Source organism: Ranitomeya variabilis, chromosome 2 (genome assembly GCF_051348905.1).
Source record: "Ranitomeya variabilis isolate aRanVar5 chromosome 2, aRanVar5.hap1, whole genome shotgun sequence".
Lineage (NCBI taxonomy): Eukaryota > Metazoa > Chordata > Amphibia > Anura > Dendrobatidae > Ranitomeya > Ranitomeya variabilis.
In genome coordinates this window covers 186,551,708-186,565,332 of record NC_135233.1, presented here as the reverse complement: position 1 = coordinate 186,565,332, position 13,625 = coordinate 186,551,708, and the positions used below count along the sequence as shown (strand labels likewise).

Genomic DNA, 13,625 nt, shown 5'->3' with positions numbered 1-13,625 from the left:
CCACCTCATTATACAGGTCTGGTGACAATCACAGCACGCCCCCACCTCATTATACAGGCCTGATGACAATCACAGCACGCCCCCACCTTGTTATTGAGGCCTGGTGACAATCACAGCATGCTCCCATCTCATTATAGTGGCCTGGTGACAATCACAGAACGCTCTCTCCTCATTATAGAGGCCTGGTGACAATCACAGAACGCTCTCTCCTCATTATAGAGGCCTGGTGACAATCACAGAACGCTCTCTCCTCATTATAGAGGACCTACTCTGACGAAGGCTGACGTCGAAACGCGCATCCGGATGGGCGCATCCAAGGGACACTGCACTTATTCAGGTAATTATGGATGATATACTTGTATGGCGATCTGTATATACACTTGACTATGATTTGAATTCTCAGTGATTATCAGGACTATTAACCTAATACACTAGCACTTTATACATACAGTATATACCCTGACTTTTCACTTTATTCTTATTTTGCCATTTTTTTGCATTGATCCATTTCAGCAGCATCATTAACTTTTATTTTCCTGCACTTTACATATTGTTGCACATAATCACTTTTTTTTATTGCACAGCACATAATAATTTTTAGGCATGACCAATTTTTTTGCATTGGTCATTTTTTATTTTAATTTTCCTGTTACCTGCTACTTAATTTCTTTTCTTTCTTTTAAGTTGATTTGTTAACATCTTATCATTTATTAATTTGTACTTACTGCACATTTAATTTGTCCCTTGTGATGTGTCCCATAGTCTTCCGGTATTTCCCACTTCTACTATATTGGTCTATGTCATAATAAATTATTCACTTTAATTGCTGGATTTTTGTTTTCGTTTTTTTTTTATGTTTTGTTTACCGACTATGTCCAATGTTTGTCCATACAAGCACGTAGTATACTTATACACCCATAGTGGTCATTTACATCTACGTCCATAATGATATGTGCTTTGCTTTGTACCTTTTAGGTTTTTTCTTAGCAAGGACCTACAAGTAGTAGAACAGCGATGTGACGTCACTGCACAGACATCAGAACACATGACCTCACCCAGCAGCGCACTCCTGCCCCGCCCACAGGGGAGGGCTCTGTCCCGGAAGGAGCGCGCTCATTGGCTGTGTGGACTGGACCGTGCAGTGTGCGCTCAGCTGGAAGCGATGCTGTGGCTGCTGCTCGGCGCGGGCGCTGCGCTCTGTGTCCCCGCGGTGCTCGGTCTGGACAATGGCCTGGCGCGCACTCCCCCGATGGGCTGGCTGCACTGGGAGAGATTCATGTGCGACACGGACTGTGTGAACAATCCCACCGGCTGCATCAGGTGAGGGCGCGGCCAGGAAGCCCGGTGTGTACGGTGCTCTAAGTGACAGGTCAGGTGACAGAGTCAGGAAATAAGAAAAGTCGCCCTCCGCTTCACACTTTTCATGTGGCTGACTGCTCAGATAGGCAGGTGTTGTACAGAAGTATATTGTCCCCACAAATGTATCAGTAAAGTGCAGCGAGGAAGACGTGACCAAGACCATGACAATGCTGAAGTGTCGGTGATCACCAAAAACGCATAGAATAGTTCACCTATAGTGTGAAGGGGAGCATGTGAAAACCGCCGAGGCTGGAGAAGGGTTCACCACAGACACGTGTATCTTGAGTACATAAAGGTAAACACTAACCAAGGAGTTTGGGGATATAACACCTAGGTAGTGTGAGGTGCCCAAATTCAGGGCGATGAACCCATGGAAATGCTCATAGAAGTGTATATCCCTAAGAGGGTGATTCACCGGGATCACATCCTGTGGTGGAGGCCATAGAGTGCTCATAAATATGCAGGGAGCACATGTGTGGCTAAGGGTACATACATACCAGGGAGCTGCTGCGCCAAACCCCGACGCGCGTTTTTGGACCAGACGCCCCTGACGAAAGTCTGGTCCTGGTGAATCGCTCTCTTAAGGATATACACTTCTAGCATTGCCGTGGATAAGAAAAGCGGTAAACTCTACATTTGTTCAAATGAACTTTTACTGTGAAACTCAGACTGGTTACGCTTCCACCAACCAACAAAATGTGACAGGTTAATTCACACACAAGGTCAGAGCTGAGCTGGACCGCTGTGTTGAAAATGTGGACTACGATACTATAACCTAATTGTGCACCTGCCTAGTGCGACTCCTGAGCATTTACCTGGAAGACTGGAGCCATCCGATGAATGCCAGGGGCGGCCTATTGGTGATGCAGCACAGCAGCTTACAAACGTAACAAAACAACTCTAAACCCCGATGTTGAACCCAGTTATGGATTTATACACCTTCGTGTTCACTTTAAGGATCATGTGAGTGCACTGGTCCGCTCCTCGGTTCACCTTTATAGACTTCGGTAGATCCCCTTTATTACTGTCATCTCTGTAAGGCCAGATTCACTCGTCCTGATATTTCCGGTATCGGAGAAGAGTGTCTGTGTGTGTAATACTTGCGGCACACGTGTGGCAACTGTGTGCCGCATCAGTGCTACACGGACGGGCGTCAGGAAAGAAGCACTGTACCCTGGCACCAGGTGCTGAGGATCGCTCTTAATCATTCTCCCCTGCTCTACTGGCTAGCAGGGGAGAATGATAAGAGTTGTATTCAAGTGATAATAATGACAGCACCAGCGACTGATGAGAGTATTCATCGGCGCTGCCTGCACTATAAAAAAAAAAAAAAATAATAAAAAGAAAACAGTGTGGGGTCCCCCTCATTTTCAACAGCCAGCCTTGGTAAAGCTGACAGCTGTGGGCTGGTATTCTCAGGCTGGTAAGGAGCCATTGATATAGGACCTCCCAGCCTAAAAATAGCACAACGCATCTGCCCAGAAAAGGTGCATCTATTAGCTGCATCAATGCCGGCGCTTTGCCCGGCTCTTCCCACTTGCCCTGTAGCAGTGGCAAGTGGGGTTCACAAATATGGCCTACTGAAATGTATGTTCAGTAAATGGTTACCAGTGTAAAATGTAAAAAAACAAACTACATACTCACCTTCGCGTCCCCCGGCGTCCGCTTCCCTGCACTGACTGAGCGCCGGCCCTAACAGCAGAGCGGTGACGTCACCGCTGTGCTGTGCTTTTACTTTACGGCCGGCACTCAGTGCAGGAAGTGGACGGCGAGGGACGCGAAGGTGAGTATGTACTGTTTGTTTTTTTTACTTTTACGATGGTAACCAGGGTAAACATCGGGTTACTAAGCGCGGCCCTGCGCTTAGTAACCCGATATTTACCCTGGTTACCATTGTAAAACATCGCTGGCATCGTTGCTTTTGCTGTCAAACACAACGATACACGGCGATCTGACGACCAAATAAAGTTCTGAACTTTAACCAACGACCAGCGATCCTGATCGCTGCTGCCTGTCAAACTCAACGATATCGCTATCCAGGACGCTGCAACGTCACGGATCGCTAGCGATATCGTTTAGTGTGAAGGTACCTTTAGGAAGCCTTTTTATGTGGTTTTTGTTAATTCTAATTGAGATAATGACTTTTGGGATTTAATTGGCTGTAAGCCATAATCATCAGCATTAACAGAAATAAACACTTGAAATAGATCACTCTGTAATGACTATATAATAAGTTTCACTTTGTGTTGAAGAACTGAAATAAATGGACTTTTTGATGATATTCTAATTGTGTGAGAAGCACCTGTAACACAGCCACAGGGTGCCGCACACAATAATGGTGACCGATATAGTTCAACCAGAATCAGCGTAGAGTTTATTACAATAATTACCAAATTGCTGAATGGCAAATAGACCTTATTAAAGATCCTTAGATAATAAAATATAACTTTTAATGATTAATTATAATAATGAAAAATTGTGCTCATTAAAAATGCAGAGTCCACAATAGGTATTGATGTCCTGATTTGATGTATTGCTGGTATACATCAATGTAAGGCTATGTGCACCCGATTCGTTTTTTGCACGTGTGTAAATGCTCCAAAAACGCAATGGAATACTAAAGCAATGTAATTCAATGACAATCCAGAAGTGTGCACATAATCAGTAAATTTCCGTCCGTATTTGCAGCGTTTTAGTTCTTATGGCATGTTAATTCTTTTTGCATCATATTTTACTCATTGACTTCAATTGAGTCAGTCAAATCTGAAGCAAAAATGCAGGTGTTGGGCTACTTTCACATTAGCGTCGTACGACGCACGACGAATTGCGTCGTTGCGACGTACCGACGCAAGCAGTGAATGCGCCGCACAACGGGGGCAGCGGATGCTGTTTTTCAACTCATCCGCTGCCCCATTGTGATGTGCGGGGAGGCGGGGGCGGAGTTACGGCCGCGCATGCGTGGTCGGAAATGGCGGACGCGACACACCAAAAAACGTTACATGTAATGTTTTTTGGTGGCGACGGTCCGACGCAACACGACGTAACCGTCGCACGACGGTTGCGACGTGTGGCACTGCGTCGCTAATGCAAGTCAATGGAGAAAAAAACGCATCCTGCAAGCACTTTTGCAGGATGCGTTTTTTCTACAAAACGACGCATAGCGACGCTAGTGTGAAAGTAGCCTTAAAAGGTTTCCATATTTGCTGCACATTTGCTACCAAAAACGCTGCAATTTGACAAAGGGAAATGTCAGAAGGAGGAAGAGTGTGTGGGCGGAGAATTGTGTGTGTGTGTGTGGTCAGAGGATGTGTGTGTGGTCGGAGGATGTGTGTGTGGTCGGAGGATGTGTGTGTGTGTGGTCGGAGGATGTGTGTGTGTGTGGTCGGAGAATGTGTGTGTGTGTGGTCGGAGAATGTGTGTGTGTGTGGTCGGAGAATGTGTGTGTGTGTGGTCGGAGAATGTGTGTGTGTGTGGTCGGAGAATGTGTGTGTGTGTGGTCGGAGAATGTGTGTGTGTGTGTGTGGTCGGAGAATGTGTGTGTGTGTGGTCGGAGAATGTGTGTGTGTGTGGTCGGAGAATGTGTGTGTGTGTGGTCGGAGAATGTGTGTGTGTGTGGTCGGAGAATGTGTGTGTGTGTGTGGTCGGAGAATGTGTGTGTGTGTGTGGTCGGAGAATGTGTGTGTGTGGTCGGAGAATGTGTGTGTGTGTGGTCGGAGAATGTGTGTGTGTGTGGTCGGAGAATGTGTGTGTGTGTGTGTGTGTGTGGTCGGAGAATGTGTGTGTGTGTGTGTGTGTGGTCGGAGAATGTGTGTGTGTGTGTGTGTGTGTGTGTGTGTGTGTGTGGTCGGAGAATGTGTGTGTGTGTGGTCGGAGAATGTGTGTGTGTGTGGTCGGAGAATGTGTGTGTGTGTGGTCGGAGAATGTGTGTGTGTGTGGTCGGAGAATGTGTGTGTGTGTGGTCGGAGAATGTGTGTGTGTGTGGTCGGAGAATGTGTGTGTGTGTGGTCGGAGAATGTGTGTGTGTGTGGTCGGAGAATGTGTGTGTGTGTGGTCGGAGAATGTGTGTGTGTGTGGTCGGAGAATGTGTGTGTGTGTGGTCGGAGAATGTGTGTGTGTGTGGTCGGAGAATGTGTGTGTGTGTGGTCGGAGAATGTGTGTGTGTGGTCGGAGAATGTGTGTGTGTGGTCGGAGAATGTGTGTGTGTGTGTGTGGTCGGAGAATGTGTGTGTGTGTGTGTGGTCGGAGAATGTGTGTGTGTGTGTGTGGTCGGAGAATGTGTGTGTGTGTGTGTGGTCGGAGAATGTGTGTGTGTGTGTGTGGTCGGAGAATGTGTGTGTGTGTGTGTGTGGTCGGAGAATGTGTGTGTGTGTGGTCGGAGAATGTGTGTGTGTGTGTGTGGTCGGAGAATGTGTGTGTGTGGTCGGAGAATGTGTGTGTGTGTGTGTGGTCGGAGAATGTGTGTGTGTGTGTGTGGTCGGAGAATGTGTGTGTGTGTGGGTGGAGAATGTGTGTGTGTGTGGGTGGAGAATGTGTGTGTGTGTGGTCGGAGAATATGTGTGTGTGTGTGTGTGGTCGGAGAATATGTGTGTGTGTGTGGGTGGAGAATATGTGTGTGTGGGTGGAGAATGTGTGTGTCTCTGTGTGGGCGGAGAATATGTGTGTGGACGGAGAATATGTACATGTGTCTCTGGGTGGAGAATGTGTGTATGTGTGTGGCCGGAGAATGTGTGCGTGTGGGCGAAGAATGTGCGTATGTGTCTCTGCATGTGTAGGCAGAGAATATGTGTGTGTGTCTGTGTGTGTTTAGGCAGGGAATGTGTGTCTCTCTGTGTGTCTGTAGGCGGAGAATGTGCGTATGTGTCTGTAGGCGGAGAATGTGCCTATGTGTCTGTGTAGGCGGAGAATGTGTGTGTGTGTGTGTCTGTGTGTATAGCAAATAGAGAAATGGCTGCACTCAATTGTACTAAAGCGAATGAATGTGTGATACATGAAATGTGAATAGCATAATGGCTTGTGAAATATATGAAAAAACACATGAGATGCTTAGCACAAAATTTGGCCAAAAATTGTGAGCCCATCCACCAACTTCAAGGTAATCTCATGGATCGGATGGGTCCCTGACCTGACTGCCTAGTAAGATATTAGGCAGAGGTAAGTGTTCAATTTTGTGCTAAGCATCTCATGTGTTTTTTCATATATTTCACAAGCCATTATGCTATTCACATTTCATGTATCACACATTCATTCGCTTTAGTACAATTGAGTGCAGCCATTTCTCTATTTGCTATGTAAGTTGTTTTTGGTTATGCACCAGTTCAGACTAGTTCTCTGCTCAGTCAGTTTACCACTACTTGTCTGTATGCATAGGTGGAGAATCTGTGTGTGTGTGTGTGTGTGTGTGTGTGTGTGTGTGTGTGTGTATGGAAAATATGTTTGTGTGTCTCTGTGGGTGGAGAATGTGTGTGTGTGTCTGTGTGTGTGGGCAGTGAATATGTGTGTCTCTTTGTGTGGCTGGAGAATGTGTGCCTGTGTGTGTGGCCGGAGAATATGTGTGCCTGTGTGTGTGTGTGGGTGGAGAATGTGTGTGTGTGTCTGTGTGTGTGGGCAGTGAATATGTGTGTCTCTTTGTGTGGCTGGAGAATGTGTGCCTGTGTGTGTGGCCGGAGAATATGTGTGTCTGTGTGTGTGTGGGTGTAGAATGTGTGTGTGTGTCTCTGCGTGTGTGGGTGTAGAATATGTGCGTGTGTCTGTGTGTGTAGGCGGAGAATGTGTCTCTGTCTAGGCGGAGAATATGTGTGTGTGTCTGTGTGTGTATGTGGGTGGAGAATATGTGTGTGTGGCCTGAGAATGAGTGTCTGTGTGTGTTTGGCGGAGAATGTGGGTGTGGGCGGAGAATGTGTGTGGGCGGAGAGTGTGTGTCTCTCGGTGTGGGCGGAGAATGTGTGTGGAGAATGTGTGGGTGGAGAATGTGTGTCTGCGGAGAATGTGTCTGTGTGTGTGGACGGAGAATCTGTGTGTCTGTGTGTGGCTGCAGAATATGTGTGTCTGTGTGTGTGTGTAGGCAGAGAATATGTGTGTGTGTGTCTCTGCGTGTGTAGGCAGAGAATATGTGTGTGTCTCTGTGTGTTGGCGGCGAATGTGTGTGTGTCTGTATGTCTCTGGGTGGAGTATGTGTGTGTCTCTGTGTGGTCAGAGAACATTATGTGTGTGTGGCCGGAGAATATGTGTATGTCTCTGTGTGTGTGTGGCCGGAGAATATGTGTGTGTGGGGGCTGTGATGCAGTGACTCCTGTTACAGCTAGGGGGTGCTGTATGTGCTCCCCAGGACACGTATGGAGGCGTAATAGGCAGGCCCGGATTTAGGGGGGCCCAAGGGGCCCGGACCTTGGGCCACCCACCAAGCAGGGGCCTCCCACCAATATAGGGATAAATATCTCAAAACATGTAAAATACACGTCTCTTTGCTGTGAACCGTTTCTAATGATAAGGAACATTTAACAAAAGAGAAACTATTGAAAGTGTAGGGACCTGGCTACAGTCCTACATCTCCGTGGTTGGCGCAGAGTCATGGCACCTGACCTGCATCAGCATTCACTGACCTGGCTAGCTTAGCCAGACTTCCTTAGTACCCTCCCTGTACCTAATGCTTAGCTTATGGCATGCGGCATCCTTCTCCGATCCCAACAGAAGCTTCTAGGCACTACCTATTCAGCTATATGATTGCTCCCTTGGATTAGATCAGATGAGAGTTTGTTCAGCTACCTTCGAGGAAGGAGGCGGAGCCACGATGTCGGCGCGAGAAGATGATTCTCCACTGCGGAGCGCAGCAGGACTTCATTCTGGATCTTCAGTCACTGAAGATCCAGAGGTGAAGTGGTTGAGTCTTAACAGTGTCGCGGTGGGTGAGTATGATCTCTGTGTCTGTGTGTGTCTCTGTATCTTTCTGGCAGCTCCTGTCCTACACAGTACCATACTGTACATACAGGTCCACACTATATCCTGCATTACAGTGTGTCTGTGTATAATGTATGTATATACTGCAGTGTGGACCTGTTTACAGTATAGTGCTGTGTATACACTTTATACAGCCCCTCAGCCTCTATTCTATAGACAGCCAGCACAGCAACAGCCTCTGATATATACAGCCCGGCAGCAGCCCCTCATATATACAGCCCAGCCGCAGCTTCTAATATACACAGCCCAGCAGCAGCCTCTGACATTTAGAGCCCAGCAGCAGTCCTTGATATAGACATCCCAAATTTCTACAATATACATAAGTACATCTTTAATTCCCTTTCAGGGCTTCGTGGGTTGACAAGGTCTTTTTTTTACTTTTAGTTTACCATCTTGGACAATTGTGAAGGAAATAGGCACAGACATCGCACAAGAATTTGGGAGTCTGGGGCTTCTAAAAGACGTAAGGCAAAAGAAGCAACAATGAAATCAACAGAAGAGATAGCGAAGACAAGAAAATTGGACGAGTTCTTCACTGTTTATTCAAGGCAAGTGTTGGAAAGGAGTAATGACCTTGTAGAATCTGATCAACCTGACAATGCTTCAGTGGAAATGGTTGTTGATCCTGGCAAAGAAAAGGCTGAAGTAGTAATGTCTACAACTGAAGAACACAAAGAAAAGGAGACTGATAGTGGCACATCTTTTGAAGAAGGTGAAGTTGAGGGCCCACCAGGGGGCGATGACATTGGAATTTGGCCATCCATTATTTCAGAACAGATGCGAGATTACGGTCTGAAAAGGGGTGTAGCAACAATCCAGCACTGTGATGAAAGTTTGTTCATTGCACACTTGGTTCAGCAACCTAGAAAGAACCGCAAAATTCCAAAAATGTGCACACTTGGGCGTTTCCGTCGTCAAAATCATAATGGAGAAGACATAACGAGGAATTGGTTATGCTTCTCTCCCTCTCAAGGATGAATTGACTGCTGTGCTTTATTACAGCATCTGAGTCTTCTCAGCTTTCGTCTAATGGATTCTGTGATTGGAAACATTCACAAGAACGTATAAAAAGTCATGAGCAGTCAGCCGAATATCTGAACTCTACAATTGCCTTCAATATGAGGTTAAAAGCGATTGGGCGAATTGATACGGAGATAACAACAGGTCGAGGCTCAGGAGCATTATTGGAGGTCAGTATTGAAACGAGTAGTATATGTTATTCAGTTTATTGCCGAGCGTGGCTTAGCATTTAGAGGAGATAACGAATTGGTTGGATCACCAAGAAATGGAAACTTTCTGGGCATTCTTGAACTCATCGCCCAGTACGATGACTTTCTTGCACAGCATATCAAAACTCAAGCCAATCGCGGCAAGGGTCATACAAACTACCTGTCATCTACAATTATGGAAGAAATTATCAATGTAATGGGCGAACAAGTCCTCAGAGAAATTATTTCTTGAGTTAACAAATCAAAATCCTACTCCATCTCTTTGGACTCCACACCCGATGCAGCTCACGTTGACCAACTAACCCTTGTATTGAGGTATATGGAGAAAGATGGCCCTATGGAACGCTTTGTAACATTCAAGGCCATGGTCTCAAGACATGTTCAATGCCTTGATGGGATTTTTGAAGAGACATGACCTAGACCTGGGAAATTGCCACTGTCAAAGTTCTGAAAATGCATCTACAATGAGTGGCAAATACAACGGTCTGCAAGCCAAAGTGAGAGAGAAGAACAATCTTGCATCCTGGATTCCTTGTACGGCACACTCTTTAAATCAGGTTGCTAAAAAATGCTGTAGAAAGCTGCTCGAGTGCTGTACATTTTTTTGACTTCCTTGAAAAGCTGTTCCTCTTCTTCAGTTTCAACGCATCGGCATCAGCTCCCGACTGAGGTTTTGAAAAATATTGACTCCGCAGCAGCATTGACTCTCAAAGGTGTCACAACAATGCGTTGGTCTTGCAGAGCTGATGCTACTAAGGCCCTTAAGCATGACTATCAGCAGATTAAAGATGTACATAAACAGATTGCTGATGACTTTGAAGAAAAAAAGCTGTGTACGGTGTGAAGCAGATGGACTGTTAAGATAAATGAATCCGCTTGAAATTGGTATTAACACCACCTTCTGGAATGATATCCTACAAAGAACAGATATGGCTAGTAAAAATCTACAACATGCAAAACTCGATCTAAACACTGCTGTGGCATCACTGTCCAGCTTAAAAAAACTATGTCGCATCAAAGCGTGACTCCTTCAAAATTTATGAGAAGCAAGGCGAAGAGCTGTCTGATTCATCTGAGCATGTTCAAACGGTAACTCGACACAGGTGCCGAAACGTGTGTCTCAATCCATTGGATTATGGCCATACGGAAGAAGTACAACTCAGCCCTTCTGAAAAATACAGAACAGAAACTTACTTGCCTATCATTGTTCAGTTTATCGCTTCTCTTGACCAACGTCTTCAAGCATATAAAGATATATCAAGCAAATTTAGCTTTTTTTAGCCATCTGAAAGAACTGTCTTCAGACGAGCTTAAGGCCACAGCAGAGCAACTCGTCAGGTCTTTTTCAGATGACTTGGACATCACATTTATCGATGAACTGTGTCAGTTTGTAACATTTGACAATTTATTCACAGATGAGGAGCCAAAAGATATCAGCACTGAACTTTTCATGTACAAGCTTATCATGGAAAAGGGTGTGCAGGACACTTTCCCAAATATTGAGATAGCTCTAAGAATATATCTAATTTTGATGGTAACAAACTGCAGTGGTGAGCGTTCCTTCTTAAAACTCAAATTAGTTGAAAACCGATTTAAGGACATCCATGAAGCAGGAACGACTTGTAAATTTGGCTATCATTAGCATCGAGTCAGATCTACTGCGTGAATTCGACTTTAGTGACCTCATTAGTGATTTTGCAGCACGAAAGTCAAGGAAAGTGCCTGGATTGTAAAAAATGAATGATTTTACCTGAATTACTCTGCATAAATGATTTCTGTAAATAAACTTGCGTTCATTTCATTTTGTGTTTTTGCATTACATATTGCAACGCCTTGAAAAGCCTCCATAATGGCCCCTGGGCCACCCACCTCTTAAATCCGGCCCTGGTAATGGGGATAGTGAGAGAGTGTCCGGTATGTGTCACAGAGGAGGAGGTCTTCTGCGCTGTAAGCCTCCCTTGATATGGGGAGCTGCTCCCTGCAATGCAACCCGGAGTATTTGGTCTTTGGTGCACATGAGCACTAAGATGTTTAGTCAATCTGGGTCCGGGTTGCGGGTAGCTATGAGTGATACGAGGGTCTGGCTACCCACATCCTCACCTCTGGGTGAGGGTGCTCACTGTACCCCTTTTTCCTGCGGGAAGTGCAGGTGTTTGAGGACCTGCAGTGATGTCAGGATCACGTGACCAGCCCATGTGATCCATACCTTACCTGTGGGTGTTGTTACAAACTACATAATGGAGGTGTGTTTGGCACATGGGAGGTTGTCTGGGAGTCTGTCAGCATGGACAGACTTCTATGTGTCCAGGCTGGACACTACAGAGTGGTCTGTGTGCAGTCAGTGACGGCGCTGTGCTGAGGAGCTACTGACTTTGGTGGGCCTGGACTGTCGGGAGTGCCCTGGTCACAAGGACAGTGATCCCCGTAAGGCAGTTCCCCAGGAGAGACGACTGATAGGTCAGTGTGTGGAGCAGGAGCTCCGGGAAGATAACATCAGACAAGGGGGTTGTAATAAAAGCAGAGAAGTGTATCTGCTATATGAACTGAATGATGTCCTATAATGTTTCGTGGATGTAAAGAAACGAACGGACTGTACTCTATCTGGTTTATGCGGAGTTTAAATAAACCGGATTGCCTGCTTATGTGAAGTAACCGTTTCTGTGAGCCTGAATATCACGGTCAAGCGAGTGTCCCCCAACACGTTAGTGTGTGGAGAGGAGGCGAAAAAGATCCGTGCATACAAGGCGCACACCCAAAATCACAAGACAATGTTGAAATTATGTGCAATATTTATTAGTAGACATAATAAAACCATTAAAAGACAAAACGCATAGCCAGAAGTCCCATATGACTATGGCATAACATTACAATGTCAAGGCAAAGTGCAGCATATATATGTGTGTGCACACATGGATAATCAGCCCTGGAAAACAATATCAATGCCAATAAATCTTAAATCACATGAAGTCTCACACCGGGCGTCCCCAGGGAGACAGAAAAAAAAGGAACTTAATGCAAGATCACAATAAATCCTGATATAGAACTATATATCCCTCTTAGCACGTAGAAAAGTGAGCAGTTCCCTGGTTGTATAAGAAATGGAGGAACGTTGAAAACAATTGCAAAAAGAGGGGAAAAGAGGAAAAAAAAAAGCACGTCCAGGATGAAAAAGCCGTCCGATTTACCAGATGAATCAGTGAAATGGGCGTCAGGGCATGAAGTCCAGGGGTCAAGGGACCGAGGCGATGTGGGGAGCCCAATGAGTTAGTGAGCGCTATCTCACAGGGCGCAGAATGTGTGTGTGGCTGGTGAATGTGTCTGCGTGTGGGCGGAGAATGTGCTTGTGGCTGGTGAATGTGTGTAGGCGGAGAATGTGTGTGTCTCTGCGTGTGTGGGTGGAGAATATGTGCGGGTGTCTTTGTGTGTGTGTAGGTGGAGAATATGTGTGTCTGTGTAGGCGGAGAATGTGTGTGTCTGTGTGTTTGGCGGAGAATGTGGGTGTAGGCGGAGAGTGTGTGTTTGGGTGTGGGCGGAGAATGGGTGTGTGTCTGCGGAGAATGTGTGTCTGTGTGGCGAGAGAATCTGTGTAGGCAGAGAATGTGTCTCTGCATGTGTGGGCAGAGAATGTGTGTGTCTGTGTGGACGGAGAATATGTACATGTGTCTCTGGGTGGAGAATGTGTGTGTGTGTCTCTGTGTGGGCAGAGAACATTATGTGTGTGTGTGGCCGGAGAATTTGTGTGGGTGTAGAATGTGTGTGTGTGTGTAGGCGGAGAATGTGTTTGCGTGTCTCTGCGTGTGTGGGTGGAGAATGTGCGGGTGTCTCTGTGTAGGCGGAGAATGTGTCTGTGGGCGGAGAATATGTGCGTATGTGTGTGTGTAGGCGGACAATGTGTGTGCCTGTGTGTATAGGCAGAGAATGTGTGTGTGTGGCGGGTGAATGTGTGTGTGGCCGGAGAATGTGTGTGGGTGTGTGTCTGTGTGTATAGCAAATAGAGAAATGGCTGCACTCAATTATACTAAAGCAAATTAATGTGTAATAAATGAAATGTGAATAGCATAATGGCTTGTGAAATCTATGAAA

General features: G+C 46.0%; 1 protein-coding gene across 2 annotated transcripts in view; it reads left to right on the top strand.

The window, feature by feature from the left end:
- The first annotated feature begins 1,104 nt into the window (after positions 1-1,104).
- GLA (galactosidase alpha) overlaps positions 1,105-13,625 on the top strand; it is a 75,070-nt gene continuing 62,549 nt past the window's right edge. The window contains exon 1 of one of the 2 annotated variants that reach the window (XM_077283314.1): positions 1,105-1,320. In XM_077283314.1, the coding sequence (XP_077139429.1) occupies positions 1,163-1,320 (158 nt within the window). In that variant the 5' untranslated portion in view covers positions 1,105-1,162. The remainder of the gene's footprint in view (positions 1,321-13,625) is intronic. The other variant, XM_077283313.1, reaches the window with a different exon arrangement.